Raw genomic sequence first — 23,928 nt, 5'->3', positions numbered from 1 at the left:
AACAAATAAGTCGCCGAGGAATGGATGAGAAGGAAGCGCCGACTGGTTAAGAGAGAAAGGTAAACGAAAAATCCACGACGCAGAGTGGCGACTGCCAAGAAGCGCCACCATTCAGGCACTCCCGGCCGCCATCATGAAAATTTCCCTTCTGAACATTGGCTGGTTTCCAGGAAGTTTGGAACAACCGTTTCTCCTTTCAAACGGTGGACCATTCGGTATGCATCATCAGACAGAGGGGATCCTCTGGGTCCTCCGCGTCACTCCTGACGCCCAACCCAGACTTGACCTTTGGAGTCCAGACAGGCCTGTCCCATGCGACGACTCGACGACTCAATGAGTGGTGTGGCCCGGTGGTGTTATCTTTAAACACGAGCTGTGTTCTAAACCTGAGCCAGGGTAGTTGACCGCTAAAAGTGCTAGTGTAAGGTAGCGCAGCCGATTGTGGGCTTCGGTGGCTTCGGTGAAGCCAACGATAGAAACCTAATTAATACAGCCACTTATGCACTCGCGCAGGAGATCATCACTCTGCTGGTCTATGCAGTATAGAGATAATTATATCCCTCGATGGTAATAGCAATAATCATCCATGGTCAACGTCCTTGCATGGTCCGGCTCTCAGCTTGCTTGACCTGTTCTTGGTGATGAAACTTGATGACAACATCATTTTGCACAGCTGCAGGGGCGGAATTTTATGTGCATAAATCCTTTCCTTCTCCCCTGCCGGCGGGGGATCCCTAAACCGAGTCGTGTCTCAAGCCTCCCACATCATACTTTGACCCTTGACGTGTCGTACCCCTCCTTGTCAATTGTCGATCTCACAGATAACAAAGTGAGCCCTTCTTCCTATTCTGGCGCAGTTGCGTGAACTATAAGATCATCATATGTTCGTGATTGAGGGTCTGATAGGCTCCGGTTAAATGCTGCAAGCGACGAACGACGGTCAGGCGGAGATTGTGATTGTCGCGGATTGATAGGCTACAGCTTGAGTGAGGCTGATAGTAGCGAGCCTACTGGAAGACGACAACAAGGATGATGCGCTAAACACTCCTCGTAGAGCACTCGAGTCTTTGAACCCAGCATCAGTTTGTGCAGTCAACACACGAATCTTGCATTATGAGAAGAAGGACAGGGGATTTATCTTAAGGTGGCTTGTTGTGTGAGTAATGCTGCAGTCACAATCCCCGAAAGCAGGCCGCATTTCAGTCCGCAATAGTGGCAGTTCAGCTATGCCGCGGTTTCCCCGCATTCCGCGTAGTTACACGTGGAAGACGTCCAGGATGCAAATGATATAGAAGACCCGCAGCTCCTAGATCAATGCACTGGCCAAATTACCACCATTGGGGAGTCCTAAGTATAGAGGCAAACTATGTCCTGTACCTCCTAAGTAACAAGTAATTGACAATGCAGCTATACAGTGCCTAGTACATACATACCAAGAGTTATGAGATTGTGATTCTGACTGTTGGGTTAGTGAACCAGACAGGGTTGTTGATTGGTCCATAGGAGGTTGTTTACAAAAACAGGCAAGAACGTGTTTGCCGGTGCGTGCCGGTGTTTGTTGTCACCACTGAATTGAAGTGACTGACTCCCGCTCCCCGGCCATGGCATCACTCACTCACTCACTCACTCCTCACTCCTCGACCCCTCTCATCTTTCGTCACCTCCATTGCTTTCCATCCTTTCCTGTCAGCTCATTTGATCTACATATCCTATTCGATCGGATCTAGGAATCTAGCCTGCTTTATTCTAGGCTAAAGCTGGCCTGAATTGCAAAATGAGAGGCGAGGTAAGAAGTATACGATTTCATCAGCCGTCTGCTTCCCCGCATGACTACCCCTCCATGTTGTTTAGCTCCAGGTCATCTCAACAACATCGAGATTTATTGTGCGAGTGGCACTGTGGTGAGGTTTTGGAATTCTAACGTGATTCTCGAATCAGGTTTGTCACATACACATCGGTCAGGCAGGTATCCAGCTGGGTAACAGTGCCTGGGAGCTGTATGTCGTCCCCGCTTTTCACAAATACACAGCCCGTGCCGTCGACCAAAAGCAACCTGTGCTCAACTTATCGTGCCTTCAATAGATACCTACTTGAACATGGTCTCAAGGCAGATGGTCACCTGAACCCTGACGCGGCCGATGAGTCTAGATCTGCTGGCTCTTTCGAGACGTTCTTCACCGAGTCCAGCAACGGGAAATATGTCCCGCGCTCAATCTTCGTCGATCTCGATCCGTCGGTAGGGTGTTTACTAGTATTCACCTCTATGGTGGCTTTATGAACTGACACATGTAGCCTGTTGACGAGGTCCGCACCGGGACATACCGTCAGCTGTTCCATCCTGAAACCCTGATCAGTGGAAATGAGGATGCTGCCAACAACTGTGGGGGCCCCCGGAAGTGTGATCAGCAAAGAAGGTGAATGCTGACGCTGGACAGATGCACGCGGACATTACACTATCGGAAAGGAAATGGTTGATAGCGTCTCCGACCGCATTCGCCGTGTTGCCGGTAAGCATTTGCCCAGCGTTTGTTTTGGCTGTTCGACCATCCCATCTGACGTACTAACTACATCCAGACAACTGCTCTTCTCTTCAAGGATTCCTTGTCTTCCATTCCTTTGGTGGTGGTACTGGCTCTGGCTTTGGCGCCTTGCTGCTGGAGCGCCTCTCGACCGAATACGGCAAGAAGTCGAAGCTTGAGTTTGCCATTTATCCTTCACCTCGCGTGTCCACGGCTGTTGTCGAGCCATACAACGCGGTCCTGTCCACTCACAGCACCATCGAGAATGCTGACTGCACTTTCCTGGTTGATAATGAGGCGGTCTACGACATTTGTCGCCGCAACTTGGATATTCCACGCCCGGGCTACGAACACCTCAACCGGCTCATCGCTCAGGTGGTGAGCTCAATCACTTCCAGTCTTCGCTTCGATGGTGCCCTGAACGTCGACTTGGCCGAGTTCCAGACCAATCTGGTCCCTTTCCCTCGCATTCACTACCCACTGATCTCGTTTGCTCCGGTGGTTTCCAGTAACCGCAGCTCCCACGAGAGTTTCAAAGTTCAGGACCTGACTTTCCAGTGTACGTATCGACCTTTCTGTGCTACCGAGCCGTCTTCTACATGTCAACATGGCAAACTAACAATGATGTCCAGGTTTCGAACCCCACAATCAGATGGTTGTTTGCGACCCACGCAAAGGCAAATACATGGCGGTAGCTCTGTTGTACCGTGGTGATGTTGTTCCACGCGACTGTACCCAGGCTGTTGCCGCTGTCAAGGCCAAGGCTTCCTTCAACTTGGTCGAATGGTGCCCTACCGGATTCAAGCTGGGCATTAACTACCAGAAACCCATGTGTGTCCCTAACAGCGAGCTGGCGCCCGTCGATCGATCGGTCAGCATGCTTTCGAACACTACGTCCATTGCCGAAGCCTGGGGTCGCCTGGATCATAAGTTCGACTTGATGTATGCCAAACGTGCCTTTGTCCATTGGTATGTCGGTGAGGGTATGGAAGAAGGTGAATTTTCCGAAGCGCGCGAAGATTTGGCTGCGCTGGAAAAGGACTATGAAGAGGTTGCCAGTGATAGCCCAGAGATTGAGGACGAGGACCCCGAGTACTAAGCGTCCCGCCTTCTGCTTTGATTGCCTTCGCTTCTTGGTTTGCCGAGGCCCTTTGTTCCATTTTCTGCGTGCGACAACCCCTTCCGTTATTTGTTTCTTAAGCGTCGTCTTGACTTTTCTGTTTTTGCATCGTCCGGCTTTGATGTTTTGGCCAAGGGAAAATGGGGGAAAAAAGCTTAGAAGCACGCTGGAAATTGTTTGTGTGTGATGAGCCTGCGGTGGATTGCAGCTGAGATGGCTTGCCAATGATGTCTATTAGGTTCGTTGTGAGATAATTTACAGAATGCTGCTCTAAATGCCGTTTTTAAGGTCTAGTACATCCGATTCCCACCCACCTAGGCCTGCCCCCGACCGCAATCCGCGATCAATCGGCAGCAATCTCCATTTCCTGGAGCAAGCGCAACGAGGTCTCATACGTCCACATGGTCACCGCACTAGCCGGCGCGGCCTTGAACAGACTCACAGTCAATCCGCGGTACAAACCCCGGACGCCCTGCGTCCTCACGATCATGGCCATCGTACTGAAGACCCCGCGAGACTCGGGGATATTGCGATGGATGTACAACTGCCGGGTCGGGCCCTGCACCTGCAACCGCTTCCGCACGAGATCCAGGGGAAACATAGCCGTCTTGGCCATCACGCTGGCGATCACCCCGGCCGCCGCATCCCCACTCCCACCGGGGAGATAGGGCACCTGCTGTGGCAGAGTCGCCAACACCGGCCGCAGCGCCTCATACGTGGTGAAGAACAGCCCCATGTACGGCACCACCTGGCCCACGGCGGCACTACCACCCCGAAAGAACCCGCGCGGTCCCTCATGTCGCGCGATGTCGCGCACCGACGACAGCAGTGACGTGTAGATGCGCTCCGTGCCCTGGGCTGCGAAGCGCGTGCGCAGGAGATCGAGCGGGTACGTCGTGAAAGTCGCGAGGCCGCCGGCCAGGGCGCCCGAGATGAAGGATTCGGCTGAGGGCGGTAGGCGCGTCGGGAGCTGCGTCGAGAGTAGCTGTGTTGTTGTGCGGTAGGTTGTGAATTGGATGATGCCGTAGTTTAGGTAGAGGAGTTCCGCGGGGATGTTGCCTTTCCAGAGGCCCTGTTTTCAGAATATGGTTAGGGATTGGTTCTTGCCATTGGGCGCCGGATGAAGGTCGGTGGGTAGGCTAGGGCTCGGGGACAACGCACTGTGAGACCTTCCTCGCGGAGGATCGACTTCATCGTCGATAGGGTGCCTTTGTAGATTGGTCCGGTCACATTTTGGTGCGAGATTGGGTCGGAGAGGGAGTGGATTTGGAGTTGTAGGCGGATTTTCACGACGTCCAGGGGGGCGATGCAGAATCTGCGTCGATTCGCGTTCTTGTTAGTCGTTTGGAATGGGGAGAGGGAGAGGGGGGTTGAGTTCTGATGCGGTGCGCTGCGCTGCAGGTCAAAACGTACCGTGAAACGAGGCCCGCGATTCCACCTGCGAGGACGACTTGTCCTCGCGACCCCTATGGGAAAAGGTGTCAGTCAATTGCGCGTGCATATACCGTATAATGCGAAAATGACCCAATGCCGACTCGACTAGCATATTGCGAGGTCTAGCCAGGGCCAGATGGTTCCATGCACACTCACCTCATCCTTGAGGTGTTCGCCCCCGGCCGACATGCATGTGACGCTGGAGGAGGTATGTGAGAGAAAAGGAAAAATGGAGATCCGGGTCCACGCGCGGGAGGATGCCCAGTTCGATGCCAAATATGTAGCTCTAAGCTCCAAGGAGAGTCATTGGGTTCAAGGTCGGCTCGATGCGTTTGGGAGATCCCCGGGTAATTGTATGCGAGTTTGAGCAGCTGGAACCGTCGATTGGGTCAGGAATACGTCAAAGGGGGAAATCTTAATAGTGTCCGACTAGATTAAACTGGAGCCGGCTGGTTGTCTTTAATGCGACTCAGAGGAAGCGTATCGATAACCAGAGTCAGGGTGTATTAGTTGTAATGCTTGTGTCGGGGAAATGATCGCTGGGGTAAAAAAAAAGAAAAGGCGGAAGGCCTCGCGCGCGATGACGTTAAGGGTTCGGTTGTGCCTGCCATTGTGTTGGAGAGCAAGGAGAATTACGCAGTGTTTTTGCGTGTGTAATGCTGCAGAACTGGCTGGCCTTATATTGCGCCTAGAACCCAGACCGATGATCCTTTGCTCAATAGCTGATGCTTGCAGTTTCGCATGTTCTTTCCAAGACATGTGATCATTGCAGATGGCGGGTTAAACCAGCATGAGGCTAGTCCGGAAGCGATGCCAACAGAAACATCGGATCTCTCACGGACAAGTCACGTTGAATTGCGGAGAACAGTCCGACCGCTAAGCCTCGGCTCCGAATCTGGGACTGTTGGCTGATCTAGGTTAAGTTGCAGCTTCTCCTCTTCATCCCACCATTAGTCCTGCGTCACAACCATTTCCGCTTCTTCTACAGCAGCACCTGGAGTTGGATGCCGGTAACGTGAAATTAACATGGCTTTTCTGTTACGAAGAAGCCTACTGCGAGCTCCTCGAGTCGCAACGACTTTGATCCCCGCACCTCGTCGAACCTACGTGAATGAGGGGCGTCCACAGCTGGAAGAAAGTGATGCACTTGAAGCTCCTGCAGGGCGTACAGAATCCTTTGTTCCCTCAGAGTCTCCTGCTACGCCATCAGTATCCGAGGGCGACCTAGACGACCATCACCACTCCGCTAAAGATGTTCGTACCGCCGACGATAAACAAGTGACGTGTGTCGGACGTTTACACATCCCTGTGGAAACTGTAGGTAGATTTGTGGAATATATTAAAACGGAGCAAGATCATCTTGTGATCAAACAACCCGGACGGAGGGCATTCACGGTGCTGTATCACACGCTGCGCGATGCATGCCACTGTTCCCAGTGCGTGGATCAGTCAACCAAGCAGCGCAATTTCCGGACGACCGACATTCCATTCGACATCAAGCCGCGGTCTATCCAGATTGAGCACAAAAACGTGAAAATAACTTGGGACAATGACATCGAAGGACATCAGGATCAAGTCTCTCATTATGGGTTGGACCATATCAAACATGGTGTCCTCAAGCCTCTCCTGGAGGTGGCCACCAGTAGGAGACGGTGGCGGCTGATCTGGAACAACAGCATAATGAAAGAAAATGTGCATTGGGTCGACTACAATGATTTCATGAAAGACAGTGAAGAATTCGCCGTGGCCTTGCGAAACCTAGCCGAAATGGGCCTGATCTTTGTCAAAAACATCCCGGACTCTCGCGCGGAGGTCGAGAAGATCGCGACCCGGCTAGGGCCGCTCCGCAACACGTTCTATGGACCGACATGGGATGTGCGCAACAAGCCCAACGCCGAGAACGTCGCCTACACGAACCAGTTCCTCAACTTCCACATGGACCTGATGTACATGAACGAGCCGCCCGGGTTCCAGCTTCTCCACTGCCTCCAGAACTCCTGCGACGGCGGAGAATCGCTCTTCTCCGATACCTTCCATGTGGCCCGGTCGATGGCGAATTCCAAGCACGCGTCATACATGGCGCTAACGCAGCTGCATCTGGCCTACGAATACAACCACGAAAACCATCTGTACACAAACACCTGGCCGGTGTTCGAGCTGGATCATGCTCCGCGGACACCGGGTATAAAGCGGCGGCTCATCCGGGTAAACTACTCGCCGCCGTTTCAGTCGCCTATAACGCACCGCTACGCCGACCGGGACACGTACATGCCGGGCATGCAGGCGCTGAAGTACTTCGCGGAGCGTCTCCAGGCCCCGTCGAATGTCTTCGAGCTGAAGATGGAGCCCGGCCAATGCGCCATCTTCGAGAACCGTCGCGTGGCCCACGCCCGCCGCGGCTTCAACACCAGCCAGGGCGAGCGCTGGCTGGCCGGCGCCTACGTCGACGAGGATGCCGTGCTCTCCCGCATCCGCACCGTCTGCCGCCAGAAGGACAGGCGCCATGTCTGGCAGGACCGCGACTACGGTCACTATCTCCCCAGATCCCCGAATCAAGAAAGCCGAAACAAGAATCCTGACGTCTGGAAGACGCACGTCTGGAGCGAGGATTAAGGAGTGCACCGGTTTCTTCCCGTGTGATATACATGTACATAGCATCGACATCTGCATGGCTACATGTAGAGTATAGCGATTCCCAGATCAAGTGTATTATCTAGAATTCACTACCATCCGACAACAATATACTTTATTGCAAGATCCGCACCGAAGGACTTTTGCGCCAACATTGCATTCGCATACAGGTATGTAAGACTCGTGTAGTACTACAAGCGGCACAGACGCCGAGACGAGAAGCTGAGGAACAAGAGCCAACAATTAAAATCTTTCAATCACCAGCGCTAGATCTTCAGGTGCCTTATAAGTGGATATAGAAGGAGATAGACGTAAGAAAAAAAAATCTTTAATAGCATCAAAGTACACAGGGGGACTGTGAAACAGGGACCAGAGAAATCCAACGACGGGACAATATCTATAATTCTCTCACGCAGCCTTGTTGACCGAATACGCGGCGAGGAAATCCGGATCGTTCTCGAGTTCTTCCTTGACCTAGTAATCAAAAGCGTGTCAGTATAATGATCATAAGAAGAACAAAAAGAAGAGAAAGAGACATACAATATCCAAGCCACCGACTAACTCGCCACTAACCCACAGCTGAGGGAAAGTCGGCCAATCGGCGAACTCCTTCAGGCCCTGCCGCACGTCCTCGTCGGCCAAGATGTTGAAGAACCCGTACTTGACGCTGCGCTCACGCAGGATGCCCACCAACTGCCGACTGAACCCGCACTGCGGCGCACTGGGCGTGCCCTTCATGAACAGCATGACGGGCGCGGCCTTGACCAGCTCGGCCAGGCGCGCGAACAGGGCCTCCTTTGTCTCCGTGGGCGCGGGAGCGGCTCCGTTGGGCGCCTGGGTGGCGGTCGTGGGCGCGGCGGCGTCCTCGCGGGGCACGGCGGTCAATGGCGGCGGGATCGTGGTCTTTTGTTGCTGTGATTGCTGTGATAGCTGTGTGTTCGTGCCGGCGCCGGCGTAGCGCTCGACGGCGTCGCGGACGCGGACGGCTTCGCTGCCGCTGATCGACTCGAGGATCTGCCCGTCGCGCACCAGCACCACGAAGGGCACCGCCGTCACGTCGTAGTCTTCCGAGATGTCGGGCAGCTCCTCGGCGTTGACGCTCAGGAAGGCCGTCGTGGGTGGGTTTGTCGCCGGGTATTGCGAGGCCAGGGCCGATAGCACTGCTCGCATCTGCGTGCAGGGTGCCGCCCAGGGGGCGTGGAAGTACAGCACCAGGAGGCAGGTTGGCGGGAGGGACGAGAGGTAGGTCGGGAACTCGGCCTCTGAGGCCACTTCGATGAGGGAGGACATTGTGCTTTTGCTGGGTTGTACGGTCTTTATGCCTTGTGCGTAAGAATGGTAGGGAGGGAGGGGAGAGGTGAAGTCGAAGTCTGTGTGTGACTGACTGACGATGGCGTGGAGTGGGGGGAATTTAGATGGATGGCGGGCGGGCGGCGGGCGGCGACGTCGGCGGGGGAATATGAGGAGGGGTAGTAGGAGTGTTGAATTGGGTCAGGGGAGAGGCTACTTGCTCGGGATGCTTTGATTTTAGAGGGAAGATCCGTCCTGGTCAGTTCAGAAAGCAGGAGGGAGGAAAACGAAAGGCGATGAGAGGAGCAAAGGACAATAAGAAGCGCCAGGTATGAACGGAACAATCGAGGAAGAATGGGAAGGAAAGATCGATGGCGAAATTTTGGCCGCTTATCAGATCGAACCAAGTTTGTAATACAGCTAAACTGCTAAATTACCCCCGACTGCGTCTTCGCTCCACTCACTTCAACCTGCGATCTTCGGCGCTCTGCAGCTCGCTTCATTGGTGGGTTCTGGTGAGAAGCTTCATGGATGAGTAATCCAATCCCCGAGAAGTTCTTATCGTGCTGATTGATGCATTGGAAGTACCTTCTACCACCTTGCCAATGTCATATTGATCAGAGAACTACGGACTACGGAAAGTCTTTCACTATGGCTAATCACTCTGTGTGAGATCAGCCTTACGCATTGCATGGCAGACATGCAACCGTCTGCACGCCTCCAATACCACTCGATAGCCGCCAGCGATACGGCTATCATCACGTGACTCTGAAATCGATAGGATCTTCGCCGCGCGATCTCCGCGATCTGCCAGCCACCAGACAACGATTCACTGTTCTCCAGACGGTGTTGTGGCGAAATCGAGGTCAAGTTTGAGCTTATATTGTCCACTGGAGATTCTGGTCGACTCCTGTGCTGCTGGAGAGCTCTCCGACACGTCAACCCATCGCCGCCGCCTATCCAGAAATGGCCGGAACCAAAAAACGCAAGTACGCCGACTGCTCGGACGACGAAAGCCCCGTGAAGTCCAATTCAGATACAGGGAATGGCTTCGGAGTAGCGCAAACCCTTGCGACACTTCAACGGTCGACATCCGAGTCGAACGGCAACCACACGAATGCTGCTACATCCGACACCGCGGTCGATCAACCGCAAAGTGCGGCTCAGCGACCGTCCAAGAAAAAGCGGGTGGATGGGGTCAAGACCAAGTATCCTGTTCTCACCTACGTCGAAGGGCGATTACAATCTTCGATCCGAATCGCCGATCTACAAAGCCTGCTTCTTTACTGTTTCGCGGACGGCATTGCACCACAATGGATCTCCATCAAGCACTCGGGCTATGTTCGAAAGATTGTGGTAGTCATGGTACCTGGTCTGGAACTTGGTATGCTCGACGGATCTATACCTTTGAAACCCGAGGAGGCTAGCGAGGCGATGGACGTGGATCAGACAGAGCAGAAGGATTCGGCAGATACAGAAGCCGGTGAGAAACAGGAGGAGGACCCCAAGGCGGCGGATTTTGCCCGGTGGAAGCAAGGCTTGCCTCTGGAGGATCGGTCTCATCGGTTCAATCCCCGTCCTTTGACGCGCGAGGGTCTTCCAGAACCTTTACAGTCATTGGCGGACATGTTCCCTCATGCTTGGCCGGTCAAGGCGCCTGGAGATACCAAATATAACAAGGTCCACTCGCCTCTTCAAGCAATGCTGCTCACTGCCCTTCCGAAGAACAAGGAGGGTAACAACGCCAAGGGTCCGAAACCACCCAAAGCGGATAAGAACTACGTCTCTCAGCGAACCCCTATCACCACATTCATTAGTTCCGTCGAGGATCTGCGCGAAAATGACTACGTTCTACATCCGGCTCTTATGGCCACCGAGCAGGAGAAGTTGACATTGGAGGAGAACCGCAAGCGAGCCGGCCAATCCACCGACGATGGCTGGGTTGACACCCGTGTTGAGAGTCTAGAAGCTGGTCAAGTGCCAGACTCCGAGATTCAACAGGGAAGCATGACCGCTGGACGTGAGGTACTGGCGCTGGACTGCGAGATGTGCATCACCGAAGGTGGCCAGTCGGAACTCACGCGAATCAGTTTGGTTCGTTGGGACGGCGAAATTGTACTAGACGAACTCGTGAAGCCCCAAAAGCCTATCATCGATTACCTCACGCGGTTCTCCGGCATTACCAAGGAAAAGCTCGACCCCGTCACCATTACCCTTGCCGACATTCAGGCGAAGCTCCTCACTATCCTCACCCCGCGAGCGATCCTCGTCGGTCACTCCCTCAACTCCGATATGAACGCCCTCAAGATGACTCACCCCTTCATTGTCGACACCACCTTCATCTACCCCCACCCCCGCGGCCCACCCCTCAAGTGCAGCCTGAAATGGCTCATGCAGAAGTACATGGGCAAAGAGATCCAAAAGGGCCAGACAGGCCATGATTCCGTTGAAGACGCGCGCGCCGTGCTCGAGCTCGTCAAGCAGAAGTGCGAAAAGGGCGAACGCTGGGGCACGGGCGATAACTCCAACGAAAGCATCTTCAAACGACTCGCCCGCTCCACGCGACCCGGCAAGCACGCGCCTTCAACCACTACCACTTCCCCCAACAACGGCACCGACACCACCCCCGAAGGCCGCACCGGCGCCGTCGTCGACTGGGGTAACCCGGAGCGAGGCTTCGGCGCACAAGCGACGGTCGCAATCGGCTGCACCGACGACAACGACGTCGTCAAGGGCATCTCGGTCGCAGTTAACGGCGACGCAGCCAACCCGAACATCCCGGGCGGCGGCGTGGATTTCACATGGGCGCGCCTGCGCGAACTCGAGCTGCACCGCGGCTTCTGCAACCGCCTGCCCGACCCAAATAACGCAAACGAATCGACCGCGGTGGTGGTGCCCGCTCCCGAGGAAACGACCTCCGACACAGCTACTGCTACCACCGCGACAGCGTCGGTACCTTCCAGCGAGGAGACAGCGACAACGCCGCAGCTATCGGACGTGGTCGCGCGCACAATCTCCAACATCCAGCGCATCTATGACGCGCTGCCGCCGTGTACGCTGTTCATGGTCTACTCGGGCACCGGCGACCCGCGCGAAGTCTCCCGGCTCCAGGCGATGCACAAACAGTTTCGCGAGGAGTATAACTCCAAGAAGCCGTGGGATGAGCTGAGCGTCAAGTGGACGGACACGGAGGAGCAGGCGCTCAAGAAGGCCTGTGAGCGGGCTCGCGAGGGCTGCGGGTTTATGTGTGTGAAGTAAGTTCTGTAGGTATGTGGTAGTTACGGCGTTGTGTGTCTCGGGGATTAGTTCTTGCTATGTAGCACGGCTGGGGTTTATGGCGATGGATATCAGCCAGCTTACCAGAAACCGTGCTCCACATAGATATGTGAAGTGGAACTACGTGTCAAAAGCATAGATATAATCCGATCATTCTTGTTCGAGGGAGGGCGCGCATGGATTTGACCTCAAAGGGATATCATGGATCTGGGAATTGAGAAACAAAGAAATACAGTTTAGATACTAAATCAGCTCCGCGGAGCTTTATCCACCCACACCCAACCGCCCATCCACCAATACGCCAGTAATCGAGTAGCCGAAGGAACACCTTTCGAGATGGGGGGAAAAAAACAGTATAGTGCGCCCAGGAAGGCCAAACTCGAAGTAAATTGAAAAGCATGCATTGTTTCGCTAAGGGGATGCGAGGCAGCCTAACACAATCCCCATCCTTCATCGGGAAGTATCCGTTTCCATGGCCTCCTCGCGTTGCATAGCCAGTCGGACTATGTTGTCGCGTGCGGCCATCTGAGCCTTGCGCTTCTCGCTGGATTCGGTCTTCTGCACGCCGCTCATGGCTACCTCGGGGTTTTCTTTGCCGGCACTCGGTGGGTTCGGCTCGGTCGTGTCCAGCGGTTCGCCGTTCGGCGGGCCGGCAGCGGGTGTTTGCTCTTGTGTTGTTGAGAACAGGGTACCTGCAGATTGCCGTCGTCGGAGGCTCCGGGAGCGGGTCCGACGAGGTTCTTGACTGGGGGCCTGATCGCTCGGGCTGGCGGCGGGAGGAGGGGCGATTTCCTTGTGGTTCTTGATGCCGTTGATATTATTCGTGTTTTGCTCGCTCAGGGGCGAGGGTTTGAGGTTGGAGAGGATGTCAGGTCTGGTGGTCTGGCTGAATGATTTGCGGGGCCGCCCTATCTTCTTCGCGCTGGAGGAGCCCCTGTCCGCTTGCTGGGCCAGTCGGGGACGCTTGACGATTGCCTCCCTTGACTGCTGTGAGGTTGTGGACGCTTCCCCATTCCCATCCATGGCGTGGTCGTAGTGTGGAGTTTGGTGGCTTGAGTTACTGACTTCAATGCGCAACCTGGGCGATGTCGAAGGGCTTGGGTCGCGTGTCGTCGTGTCGGTTGTGTGAATCGTTTCTGAGGTATGGTGAGGTGGGTCTTTGAGTGGGATTTTGACCGGAGGTATGGTCGTCCTGCCATCGAGCGCGAAATCACCGATACTATCGTCATCCTCGTCATCATCGAATGAGTCCCCAATGGGTTGGGTCCGGCCACTTGGGAACGAGTCCGGCCACGGCCGTTTTCTGCTGCCTTGTAATAGTCCTGGACTGCGTACTTCCGGCAGCATTTCAGCAACGGTCAAGATTGGTAGCGAGGGTTGTTGTTGTTCTTGTTGTCTGAAGGACTGCTGTTCCTCCGCATAGCGGCTCCTCAACTTCAAGGCCTCGATTTCCAGTTTCAGTCTTTCGATCTCCTCCGACTTCGAGCGGAGTTCCTTCAGTACCGTTGCGATCATCAGGTCCTTGCTAGCGGGGTTGTTCATATCCGGGGCGAAGCGACCAGGACCATTCAACTCGATGCGGAGGGCGGTGAACGCATGTTTCAACTCGAACATGGTATCATGGAGGTTGCTGACCGAGCTAGAGATGTGATCGAGGCTCAGACCTTGGTGTTGAATCTGCTGTTCCACCGAGATGCCATAGCTTTCGAGCTCCGTCGATCCGGTCGGCACTAAAGCGCCGGGCTGGATAGAGGTCCGGTCCCGTCGCTGTTCCGGAGTCGGGGATATTAAGCGTTCAAGGGCTCCATCTTTGAAGGTAGGTTCGACTGTCCGCATGGTCACGATCTCCCTAAACGACACCTTTGAGAGCTTCCAAAAAATGTTCGGGCTTCAGGGCCACTGTTAGCTCAGACACGACAGTTTCAGCTCGATCCATTTCTTACCCATTATCCAGTGCGCACAGCGCTCCCAACTTCTGCTGGCAAAGTTTGCAGGAGACTTCTTGCAAGATGCGACCCCGCAGTTTGCTCAACTCCGAGGTTTGGGGTATTTGCTTCTTCTCCGAAGAAATGGAAATGCGATGCAACTCGACACTCAGCCACCCGGCGGCTATGGAATAGGAATTCGAAAGCTTCGCCCACTCGTTCTCCAACGCGGCGAGAGAGCTGGAGCATCGCGAGCACTGGCACAGGATCGCGGGTCGAGTCAGTCGCGAAAGATCCATGGTGGCGGCCATGGTGTTGAAGAAGAGGAGGAGGGGGATGCGTGGCACCCACGCCAGAAAGGGATCGTTTGTGTTGCTCGCTGTAGCGCAGAGTACTCGCGTGTGTCGGTGTCGGTGCGGTGTCGGTGTCGGTGTTGCAAGTTAAGACAAGACGTTTCCCTCCTTCAGGGCGCAAACCTGCCCGCAAAGATCCAGAGGGATCTCGACTGCTGACTCAGCTACTGACTGGAGACACGCTGGCGGGTCGACTTTTCCTGACTGGGACTATCGATAAGAGCAGCGCGCGTTTGGCGTGGCGTCATAGGCTGACCCGGACGTGTTACATGGAGTTCTACAAGTCCCGATCGGGGGCCGACTGGAGCCCCTCTGCCTCGAAATGGCTTCTTGCTGGTCGGAGGTTTTTGCCCAGAGGATTGGGCACCCCGCAATGGGCTGGCTGACTGTCAATCCCCCCTCCCTTACTCTTAGTCTCTAACTAACAGGCTAACGACTGTCTGGCTTCCTGCAAATCCCTTTTCTTATCTCTGGCCATTTCTGTGGCGGGTATAATAAGCCTTGATGAGATATCTCACCCGCCTTTTCCTCCGAGCGCCATCCGTTCAGAGGCCCTTGGTTTCCTTTTCCCGAATCGCATACCCTCCTCGATCAGCGATGGCCAACACATCAACCGTCTCGCATGGCGGTGGCAGCAGACCCAGCACGTGGCAGGGTGCTGGCGCAGCCGAGTTCGATCTCAGAAGTAAGTTGATCGACAGCGCTGTGACGCGTGTATTTTGCTGAATTGGGTGGAAAAGGCGATACCATGACCAAGCCCACTCCCGCAATGCTAGAAGCCATCTGCCAGACCACTTTACTCGACGACGTTTTCGGCGAAGACCCGACAACAAATGATTTGGAAGCATACGTGGCTGAGCGAACGCAACATGAGAGTGCATTGCTGGTAATGTCTGGCACCATGGGCAATCAGGTCGCCATCCGCACCCATCTCAAGGAGCCTCCGTACTCGGTGCTATGTGATCATCGTGCTCACATCTTCTGCTACGAGGCAGGCGGCGTCAGCTCCCTGACTGGCGCGACCGTCCTCCCTATTGTGCCAAAGAATGGCACGTATCTTACTCTGGAGGACATTCAGAAGCATGCCGTTCTAGACGATGACATCCACCATTGTCCCACAAAACTGATCAGTCTCGAGAACACCCTGGATGGGATGGTGATGCCACTTGCAGAAGCGCGGAAAATCACCGAGTGGGCGCATCAGAACGACATCAAAGTACACCTGGATGGTGCGAGACTGTGGGAAGCTGTAGTGTCTGGGGCAGGTAGCTTACCAGACTACACTACCTTGTTCGATAGTGTGAGTCTGTGCTTCTCCAAGGGTCTCGGGGCCCCTATCGGCAGTATCGTCGTGGGATCCACAGGTTTCATCAAAAAGGCTCGGTGGTTCCGGAAGACCCTCGGAGGAGGGGTACGCCAAGCAGGAGTGCTGGCTGCGGCCGCCCGAGTCGCCATGGAAGAGACCTTCGGGCCTGACCCTCATGGCAAGCAAGGCAGGCTTCTGGAAACGCACCAGAAAGCAAAGAAGGTTGCTCAGTTATGGACTAGCCTGGGGGGCAAGCTCGCGCACCCAGTAGAGACGAACATGGTGTGGCTGGATCTCGAGGCCTCTGGACTGGGGCCGAATGATATCTCAACGATCGCTCAGGAAAAGGGTCTAAAGATGTCAGGCAATCGGATTGTCGTTCATTATCGTAAGTCTTCCTGTCTTGTCATGGTCATCTTTCAAGTCATAACCTTCAGTGCAGAGATATCCGAGGAGGCCATTGCTCGGCTGGAACAAGTCTTCAACAAAGCATTGAGTGGTAATCATCAACGTAGTACTGATCAAAGTAAACCATATGGCACGCGATGAGACCAGACTGTGTATAAATGAATTCACTACATGTACTTTAGCAGTTGCCAATATAGCTGCCGGGTTCATCCACAAATCATCTCTGTTTGGACTGCCGCCCGCCTATCAGGCCGCGACTCCCATTGGCCAGGCACCGATTAGCGCACCCGTGGCTTGGGTTGATGCCTGGGGCTCTCGACGGAGCTCAAAATAACCAAACAACTTAGCGGTAGTGCCAAAGCCCCCCAGCCTTGTCTTGCCTCTCGCCTTGCTGCATGTTTCTCCGACGACGACGCCTGCCGGACAGCCTCTTGTCTCGTCTCGATTTGTTGGCTCCGCCCTCAAAGCTGAAACCATTGCAGCAACCCGGACTTGCAGTGACTGGGTGGCCGGCGGGGAGCACATCAATTGTGTGAGTTCGGTTTTCCTTTCCCTGCAGCGTACTGTTGATCGAGCGACTTCTTGACTAACAATGGTTCATGGCTGTTCATAGATATGGATAAATGAAGTCTCGCATATGCCGATCTTAGAGCCCGTTTGACATCGCTCCCTTCCCTCCTTGATTCAATGAGTCAGCTTCGCAAATTTATCGAGGGGCTTAACGTACATCACTCCCGAGTCCGCTGAATCTCGAGTCGCTACAGCTTGACTACACACCGTTTCGGTCTTGCTGGTTTTCGGGGCAGCGCGCGATACATCATACATTTCCACCTTGCTTTCGAACCATCGTAACTAACAAGGCAGGGTTCTCCGTCGTGGACAAACTTTTTTTTTTGGCATTTGAGGGTCTGCCCCGGGATAATCAAGACTTCGCATCGTGCAAATAGGTGCTAGTTCTTGGTTTTTCACGAGGTAAGAGCACTTGGCGCTTTGGATCTTCAAACGCACACATAGAATGGGAAAGCGCATGTCTCAGAGGCTTATACCTGGATGCAGCTGTGCGAATCAGCCGTGTTGATAATCGCCTTGGTTACGCATATCTTTCCTTGCATGTTCACGACTAAACGTTAGCAAACTATCTTTCATTCCCAGTCTTTTTGTGTCTATAGCTTCACTTCATCTCTACCCCACATTCAGATATCTCACCATCTACGCGTTCCAAATCACACATTGCAAGCTTTTGTCATCACAAATGGAGGCAACTCAGGAATCAACCCAGCCGTGTACGGACCCTCGCCGTGCTGGCTACAACAATTCGGGTCTACTTGAGGATGATGTGACGGATATCATCTGTATCTTACACCCCAATTCGCCTGCAGCTCATGAAGCGGTGGCAGCAACCGCCCGCCAGAGTCCCCAACACATCTGGCAAAGACATGAGCTAGATTATGAGTGCTCCGACACCGCCGCTCTAGACTTCGCTCTTCGGCTGTCATCTCAAGTGGTCAGCCCCAGTTCCGGCTTCTTCTTTGGACGAAATTCGGCTCGCTCCGATCTGTTGCTCACCCCACAGGGCGAGATGGGGCGGATCTCCAATACACACTTTCGCATCTTCCTGACCCAGGACGGCATCCTCATGCTCGAAGATACCTCCACGAACGGCACTATCGTGGACAATTGCCGCCTTCGCAAAAATCAGAAAGAGAAAAGCCGCATGCTGGTGAATGGGTCAGTGATCCAAGTCATGAATGGAGATAACTCCTCAGATGAGCTCCGGTTCATTGTCCGCATTCCCTCCCGAGATGGTTACATGATGCAATACACCGAGAACATCTTACGCTACTTCGATCGAATCTCCAAGCTTCAGCCTCAACAGCCCGGTAAGACTCGGAATTCTCGCGCCACACCCGCACCGGCCTTGCAGCTTTCGGGCCTAAACACCTATGGGATGCACTGGTCTGGAGGGTCAACGTACAATGTTACCGGTCAGATCGGAAAAGGTGCCTTCGCTACGGTCTATAAGCTCGCTACAAAACAGCATGGGGCTGTCTATGCCGCCAAAGAGCTCGACAAGCGACGGTTCATAAAAAATGGCATACTCGACAAGAAGGTTGATAATGAAATGCAGATCATGAGGGATTTGAAACATGTAATGATTCTCGTTTTCCTACTGACATCATATTGAATCAGCACAGCTAACCGCTCGTGTCTCTTAGCCTAACATCGTGCAATATATCGACCACCATGAACACGACCGTTGGATCTACATCATCATGGAGTACGTCCCTTGTGGCGAGTTGTCCACCTACTTGCAGTCACATGGAAACATTTCAGAGGACATGGTGAAGCCTATGGCCCGTCAGATCCTGCATGCCCTACAATACCTTCACGCCCGCAAGATCACGCACCGTGACATTAAGCCAGACAATATCCTGATCTCTTCTTTTGATCCCCTGACGGTCAAGTTATCGGATTTTGGTTTATCCAAAGTTGTTCAGGAGGAGACCTTCTTGAGGACCTTCTGTGGTACTCTTCTATACTGTGCGCCTGAGGTATATCCTGAGTATGAGACTTATCGGCGGGGGGAAATTAAGAAACGGCGCCGCCTGGGTGACCCGTAAGTGGAATGATTTCGATCTCGTTCTCGCAGAAGTACTAATGTTTAGGCCTCCCAAAACGTCTCCATACGGTCAGTCGGTCGATATGTGGTCGCTGGGCGCTGTCCTTTTCCACTTACTCGCTGGAGTTCCCCCCTTCGCTCCACGAGGTGACGACAGGGGAGCCCAAATGCTTAGAATCATCATGACCGAGGACGCCGATTACAGTCAGCTTCGTAATGTTGGGATCTCCGAAGACGGGATCGACTTTGTCGCTCGACTCTTGAATCGTGATCCCCATTCTCGACCGAATGAGAAGCAATGTTTCCGGCATCCATGGATCGCAGATGTCCCAGATACCGACCAATACGAGGACGACGAAGCCAACACTGGTGTCTCCGATGGCCTTTCAGACATCGGCGAGGATGTTGAAGATGAGCTGGACGCTTCCCAGCTTTCACTCAACGACAAAGCGATTAAGATCCTAGATGAAGAGGGAAGCGACCTGGCTCAATCAAAGAAAATTAAACTCGATTTTCCTCCGGTCGATATTCATTACCCGTCGCTGCCGGAGATTGAGAGCTTCGCGTCGCTTCAGCCAGTGGCACATTCCACGCCAAAACGCCTTTTCGGTGAGATCACTCCATCGATTGTTCACAGCTCCCAAGCGTTAGGGAACAATGTGGAGGCGTTCGACGGCGATGACTACAGCGTCAATGACTTTTTGTCTTCAACTGGTGAGTCGATGATAAGCGACGGCAACAGCCTATTTTCTATCCTCTCCCTCCCGGAAAACCCCATTGCCGGATCTGCACCTAGCTTGATGGGAGCTGAGAAACTTATTGGGCAGCTGAACGTGAACTCACGGCACCCTGGCACATCGAGTCCCATACCCCAGGGCGCCGAGGCACAGGAACCGCCAACTAAAGCGAGCATAGGCGACCCGGTCAAGCCACCCTCGAGCACCAAAAAGCGGACCGATGTTGTTGAGGAGACCCCAAAGCCTTCGACCATATTCAGTCGACGAATAGAGCTGCCCATGCCTGACACTGCCAGTGACGGGTCAAGTCCAGAGCCTTTATCAAGAGAGCCTGTATCAAAGCAGAAGAGCCAAGAGCCTGAGGCCCAAAGTGGCGAGGTGGAAATTTTCAGTATCGAGTTGGCAAATACGATCGATGCCAAAACAGGAAAGCAGCTTCCGGACATAGCCAAGAGACCAGAACCTCCGGAACCGCCTTTAGAACCGGATCCTCTATCAGACGACGTGCCACTTCAGGTCCCACAACCTATGCCTTCACGAAAAGAGCCTCGGCCTCTCCTTGGTAGATTAAGTACGCTCCCAGGATCGATATTCGATCTCACCCTTCGTTTGGAGACCCGAATGACTTCCTGGGGCCGCGGACCGCAAGCCACCATTTGTTACCCCGAACCGATGGATACCCGGATTCCTGCATATGCCTTAGAGGTGACCTTCTGGGCGCCGGCCATCGAGGCCAAAATTGCGGAAGGCCTTGACTGGATGAGTGTTCCGGGAGTAATGGCTATTCTCTCCACCAAGACACGCAAATGTATATGGGTAAATGGCACTGAGCTACGGCGCGGGCCTGAGGGAGACAACAACAACCGGGAAGGGTTCCACTTCGGCAAGCTGTATACAGGCGACGTCATTACCGTCTATCAACATCGAAACAAATTTTTGAAATTCGAGTGCGAGTTCTACCATGGGGACAGCGCGCGTCCACGACCAGAAGATGAAAAGGGCTTCACGATTCGCAAAGTGTTGATGCCCAAGGAAAAGGCTGTTAACCAACTGCCGATGCGGAAAGACTATGGGAAAAAGTAAGAGGCTTATTTGTTTGGCCGGGTTGGATTGAGTCAAAAGTGAGTGATAGGATTCGTACCATGCAACAACCAGGTGTTTTATATAATTTTGGAAAGATGTGGCATACTTTTTGGGTTGGATATTGTGCTGGATTCAAGGGAACTGGGACTGGTCGCTTACGACTGATTGTGCATGATACGGAACTACGATTGGATGGCGAAGACGAAAAGCAAGATGACATAAAACCTCCTGTGATCTCGATATCAAAATACTCTGTTGTACATTTACTGCATATGCTGAGAAGGTCTTATAGCAATTTGAGCTTCTGACGAGGAACAAACAGTGTTGATGTATTGTGTCTGTATTGAGGTGTAGTAACTACTACCTATCGGGCCGAATGACCCTGAGACGAACCCCCCAGGGAGAGGGAGTGGAGCCTATTGGGTTAGTGCGATGGAGCTGGCCTTTTTAGCCTGGCTTAGCTTCATTTGCACTATCAATCATCTTCTTCAATAACTACACAGACGGAGGTCGGTACGAAGCCCACCAGTCACTCGACCAACACCTACACTGCAATCCTGAGAGGCTCCTGGTCATCCAGACTGTGGCAGAAGTGAAACAGGGTCCCTCAATTGAATCCTGCAACTGCCGCACCCGGAAGAATGCCAGCCAAAAAAGAGCCCTTCACCGAAAATGCAAACGAGGGGCGGGGCTCTTCCCCATTGATTGTTTTAATTTCCTTTGGTAACAGTCTTCGTCTCCTTTTCTTCTGACCCCCACCAACCACCGACTGCGATCCCCCAAACCTCATTATCTTGGAGAAACAAGCTAATTAATCTTTCTTGTCTGTATCACAGATGTGTTTGTGTGTCTGTCCGTTTCATGGATGGTGAGGTGACCATGTCGCCCGCGGAAGGGAACGATCCGATTTCACAACCACTTACTCCATACCTCCTACCTACATTCCCGGTGAATGTCGACCGTCATGGCCGTAGCCTGGTTTCCTAACCTGCCCACCGTGTGGTTCTTCTGGGGCCACCCCTAGCGTGTGTGTGCCCTTGCGAATGAACCGTTGCGACTCGCGAGTGACAAGTGGCCATCACTCACTCCCTGAGTTCGACGGAAACGGGCAGACCCGTTCACGGATGGGTTCTAACTTCTGTGTTCTAACTTCTGTGCCTGTCCCTGGATCGCCAGCGGCTGTCTACCATTCCTCTTCCGTCGCTGTGTGTCCCTCCGAAGCCAGACTAATTTGACTTTTTAATTTCTTTCAAGTGGTCTGGTTATTGTTATCTAGTAGCCTTCATGTCAACCATATCTCTCCCTCATGGCGCTCCGGCTCTGATTTTTCTGTTCCTTGATTCTTAACCTTTCTGTCCATGAGTCGGGATCCCTCTTCCCACGCGCTCGTCATCTTCGACAGTTGCGCCGATTGCTTGCTCGATTGAATCTTCCCAAGTAGTCGCCGTGCTCGCTTGACATTGCTACGTTCACATCCTGGTCGGCCTCGAACCCCGCGCCCATGTCGTTCTCCCGGTCACCCTCTCCCCACCCGACGGGGGTAGGAGGATGGTCCAGCCCCGGCTTCGCACATGGCAGTGGCACATCTACGCCTCACAGTGGCTTACTATCCCCGACTGCGCTAGGACCGAGCGGGATATCGTGGGCAGCCGCGAAAGCCAAGAGCGATGAGGTTCGAGGATATCCATCTTTCGCAACGAAGAACAACGGGTTCTTCTCGCGGTCAAGACGCCAGCTCTCCGCGGTTCTTCCGCGCTTTCGCGTCGGATCACGATCTCCCAATGGCTACGTCGATAAGGATGAATTCGGGCGGGGACACCCGTATGCTTCGTCTGACGGCTGGCGCGCCTGGGCGCTTGGTAGGGCGATGTTTAGACGTAGACGATCGCGGCTGTTACTAGCCCTGATCGTTTTCTTGCTCGGTTATTCGTTCCTGTGGACACGTACGTAAAAAGAAACGCGGATAGTATATGTGCGCACGCAGAGCATGGCTGACTGATTGGTGCTGACAGCGATCGTCGAGGCCTACCGACGGTCATCATTGGGTGGTGGGCGCAAGTTCGTTATCATCTTGGAGTCGAATATCGAGGGTGGAGTGATGGAGTGGAAGGGCGCGCGGGAATGGGCGATCGAGCGCAACAGCGTCTGGAACAAGGATCATTACGCCAAGCACTGGGGTTACGAGCTAGAGGTGGTCAACATGCTGGCCAAGAAGCGCTATTCGCACGAGTGGCGCGAGAACTGGGAGAAGGTCGACATCATTCGAGAGACGATGCGCAAATACCCCGATGCCGAGTGGTAGGCGACGCTGTCCTGTCCTGGGATGAGGAGAGATAGTGTTGGCTAACTTGTTACAGGTTCTGGTGGTTGGATTTAAACACTTGGATCATGGAGTACTCGTACTCACTGCAGGATCACATCTTCAACCGTCTTGGCGAGATCGCTTATCGAGATATCAATGTCCACAACCCTCTCGGCATCACCCATCCTCCCACTGACCCTTACTTGGATCAGGTGTCTCTCTCTCCTAGCGGGGATAACGATACGTCGTCGATTAACTTCCTTCTCTCGCAGGACTGCGGTGGATTCAACCTCGGCTCCTTCTTCATTCGCCGCTCTCTCTGGGCCGACCGATTGCTGGATGCCTGGTGGGACCCCGTGATGTACGAACAGAAGCATATGGAGTGGGAGCACAAGGAGCAAGATGCTCTGGAGTATCTGTATACCACACAACCGTGGGTCCGCAGCGGTGTGGCCTTCCTTCCCCAGCGCTACATTAACGCCTTCCCTCCTGGCGCCTGCGGCGATGGGGACGACCCGAAGATCCATTACCAGGCAGACGAGGGGGATTTCATGGTCAATATGGCAGGCTGCCAGTTCGGCCGCGACTGCTGGGGTGAGATGTACCGGTTCCGCGAGTACAGCAAATGGCTGAATCGGACACCATGGGAGCGGCTCAGGGAGCGGTTCAATGGGCTGCGTGAGAAGCTGTTTCCGCAAGTGGAGGGGGACACGCAGTGACCACAATCTACGCGCGGTTTACTGAAGTCGCAAGAATCTAGGTAGAGACGGACTGACTGTCTGATGAGAGGTCAGGAGTTTGGCGCGCTGTATTTATTGTCGATGGTCGAAGGACTTTCTGTGCATTAGTCGGACTTGATATTATTGGCAAGGGCGTTGTGGTGTTTGAATGTGTATACGAATTCAATGAGCGACTCAACCACGA

The 23,928-nt window shown here is 53.8% G+C and overlaps 9 protein-coding genes across 9 annotated transcripts; 6 read left to right on the top strand and 3 right to left on the bottom strand.

The window, feature by feature from the left end:
- The first annotated feature begins 1,685 nt into the window (after positions 1–1,685).
- BO97DRAFT_404950 (tubulin alpha chain) lies at positions 1,686–3,876 on the top strand. Its single transcript, XM_025695075.1, has 5 exons — positions 1,686–2,236; positions 2,293–2,380; positions 2,436–2,507; positions 2,575–3,078; positions 3,152–3,876. The coding sequence occupies exons 1-5, from the start codon at positions 2,000–2,002 to the stop codon at positions 3,616–3,618; spliced, it is 1,368 nt and encodes a 455-aa protein (XP_025552656.1). The 5' UTR covers positions 1,686–1,999; the 3' UTR covers positions 3,619–3,876.
- Positions 3,862–5,703, bottom strand: BO97DRAFT_469808 (thiamine transporter TPC1). Its single transcript, XM_025699871.1, has 4 exons — positions 5,230–5,703; positions 5,053–5,105; positions 4,801–4,954; positions 3,862–4,711 (listed from the first exon to the last, which is right to left on the bottom strand). Exons 1-4 carry the CDS (start codon positions 5,260–5,262, stop codon positions 3,983–3,985), a joined length of 969 nt encoding a protein of 322 aa, XP_025552655.1. The 5' UTR covers positions 5,263–5,703; the 3' UTR covers positions 3,862–3,982.
- Positions 5,704–6,013: 310 nt separating this feature from the next.
- Positions 6,014–7,774, top strand: BO97DRAFT_404947 (putative Gamma-butyrobetaine hydroxylase subfamily). Its single transcript, XM_025695074.1, has one exon. The coding sequence runs from the start codon at positions 6,100–6,102 to the stop codon at positions 7,684–7,686; it is 1,587 nt and encodes a 528-aa protein (XP_025552654.1). The 5' UTR covers positions 6,014–6,099; the 3' UTR covers positions 7,687–7,774.
- A 91-nt stretch (positions 7,775–7,865) lies between these two features.
- BO97DRAFT_477311 (PICOT family protein) lies at positions 7,866–9,330 on the bottom strand. Its single transcript, XM_025700538.1, has 2 exons — positions 8,245–9,330; positions 7,866–8,178 (listed from the first exon to the last, which is right to left on the bottom strand). Exons 1-2 carry the CDS (start codon positions 8,992–8,994, stop codon positions 8,113–8,115), a joined length of 816 nt encoding a protein of 271 aa, XP_025552653.1. The 5' UTR covers positions 8,995–9,330; the 3' UTR covers positions 7,866–8,112.
- A 630-nt stretch (positions 9,331–9,960) lies between these two features.
- BO97DRAFT_469806 (RNA exonuclease) lies at positions 9,961–12,252 on the top strand (the record flags this gene model as incomplete). The annotated part of the gene is made up of 2 exons (XM_025699870.1): positions 9,961–11,946; positions 11,983–12,252. The coding sequence occupies 2 exons, from the start codon at positions 9,961–9,963 to the stop codon at positions 12,250–12,252; spliced, it is 2,256 nt and encodes a 751-aa protein (XP_025552652.1).
- A 468-nt stretch (positions 12,253–12,720) lies between these two features.
- BO97DRAFT_343026 (uncharacterized protein) lies at positions 12,721–14,494 on the bottom strand (the record flags this gene model as incomplete). The annotated part of the gene is made up of 2 exons (XM_025691692.1): positions 12,721–14,158; positions 14,214–14,494. 2 exons carry the CDS (start codon positions 14,492–14,494, stop codon positions 12,721–12,723), a joined length of 1,719 nt encoding a protein of 572 aa, XP_025552651.1.
- A 469-nt stretch (positions 14,495–14,963) lies between these two features.
- On the top strand, positions 14,964–16,464 carry BO97DRAFT_404944 (threonine aldolase GLY1). The gene is made up of 3 exons (XM_025695073.1): positions 14,964–15,233; positions 15,289–16,242; positions 16,297–16,464. Exons 1-3 carry the CDS (start codon positions 15,146–15,148, stop codon positions 16,401–16,403), a joined length of 1,149 nt encoding a protein of 382 aa, XP_025552650.1. The 5' UTR covers positions 14,964–15,145; the 3' UTR covers positions 16,404–16,464.
- A 731-nt stretch (positions 16,465–17,195) lies between these two features.
- On the top strand, positions 17,196–20,768 carry BO97DRAFT_40175 (serine/threonine-protein kinase). The gene is made up of 3 exons (XM_025694351.1): positions 17,196–18,411; positions 18,479–18,879; positions 18,929–20,768. The coding sequence occupies exons 1-3, from the start codon at positions 17,515–17,517 to the stop codon at positions 20,700–20,702; spliced, it is 3,072 nt and encodes a 1,023-aa protein (XP_025552649.1). The 5' UTR covers positions 17,196–17,514; the 3' UTR covers positions 20,703–20,768.
- A 1,435-nt stretch (positions 20,769–22,203) lies between these two features.
- BO97DRAFT_433753 (putative alpha-1,6-mannosyltransferase subunit) lies at positions 22,204–23,723 on the top strand (the record flags this gene model as incomplete). Its single annotated transcript, XM_025697620.1, has 3 exons — positions 22,204–22,645; positions 22,715–23,000; positions 23,060–23,723. 3 exons carry the CDS (start codon positions 22,204–22,206, stop codon positions 23,721–23,723), a joined length of 1,392 nt encoding a protein of 463 aa, XP_025552648.1.
- Positions 23,724–23,928: the final 205 nt, after the last annotated feature.

This window comes from Aspergillus homomorphus, assembly GCF_003184865.1.
Source record: "Aspergillus homomorphus CBS 101889 unplaced genomic scaffold BO97scaffold_13, whole genome shotgun sequence".
Classification (NCBI taxonomy): domain Eukaryota; kingdom Fungi; phylum Ascomycota; class Eurotiomycetes; order Eurotiales; family Aspergillaceae; genus Aspergillus; species Aspergillus homomorphus.
The sequence above is the reverse complement of the archived record's forward strand: the minus strand, read 5'-3'. Positions and strand labels throughout refer to the sequence as shown.

Bases quoted from the DNA above. Each gene is read 5' to 3' on its own strand.
- BO97DRAFT_404950 (XM_025695075.1), top strand. From the start codon at position 2,000: ATGTCGTCCCCGCTTTTCACAAATACACAGCCCGTGCCGTCGACCAAA. The intron at 2,237-2,292 runs GTAGGGTGTTTA...TGACACATGTAG, and splicing joins TCGTCGATCTCGATCCGTCG to CCTGTTGACGAGGTCCGCAC. The intron at 3,079-3,151 runs GTACGTATCGAC...AATGATGTCCAG, and splicing joins TCAGGACCTGACTTTCCAGT to GTTTCGAACCCCACAATCAG.
- BO97DRAFT_469808 (XM_025699871.1), bottom strand. From the start codon at position 5,262: ATGTCGGCCGGGGGCGAACACCTCAAGGATGAG. The intron at 5,106-5,229 runs GTGAGTGTGCAT...CTTTTCCCATAG, and splicing joins GCGAACACCTCAAGGATGAG to GGGTCGCGAGGACAAGTCGT. The intron at 4,712-4,800 runs GTGCGTTGTCCC...TTCTGAAAACAG, and splicing joins TCCGCGAGGAAGGTCTCACA to GGCCTCTGGAAAGGCAACAT.
- BO97DRAFT_404947 (XM_025695074.1), top strand. From the start codon at position 6,100: ATGGCTTTTCTGTTACGAAGAAGCCTACTGCGAGCTCCTCGAGTCGCA.
- BO97DRAFT_477311 (XM_025700538.1), bottom strand. From the start codon at position 8,994: ATGTCCTCCCTCATCGAAGTGGCCTCAGAGGCCGAGTTCCCGACCTAC. The intron at 8,179-8,244 runs GTATGTCTCTTT...TTTGATTACTAG, and splicing joins TAGTCGGTGGCTTGGATATT to GTCAAGGAAGAACTCGAGAA.
- BO97DRAFT_404944 (XM_025695073.1), top strand. From the start codon at position 15,146: ATGGCCAACACATCAACCGTCTCGCATGGCGGTGGCAGCAGACCCAGC. The intron at 15,234-15,288 runs GTAAGTTGATCG...TGGGTGGAAAAG, and splicing joins AGCCGAGTTCGATCTCAGAA to GCGATACCATGACCAAGCCC. The intron at 16,243-16,296 runs GTAAGTCTTCCT...CCTTCAGTGCAG, and splicing joins TCGGATTGTCGTTCATTATC to AGATATCCGAGGAGGCCATT.
- BO97DRAFT_40175 (XM_025694351.1), top strand. From the start codon at position 17,515: ATGGAGGCAACTCAGGAATCAACCCAGCCGTGTACGGACCCTCGCCGT. The intron at 18,412-18,478 runs GTAATGATTCTC...CGTGTCTCTTAG, and splicing joins TCATGAGGGATTTGAAACAT to CCTAACATCGTGCAATATAT. The intron at 18,880-18,928 runs GTAAGTGGAATG...ACTAATGTTTAG, and splicing joins CGGCGCCGCCTGGGTGACCC to GCCTCCCAAAACGTCTCCAT.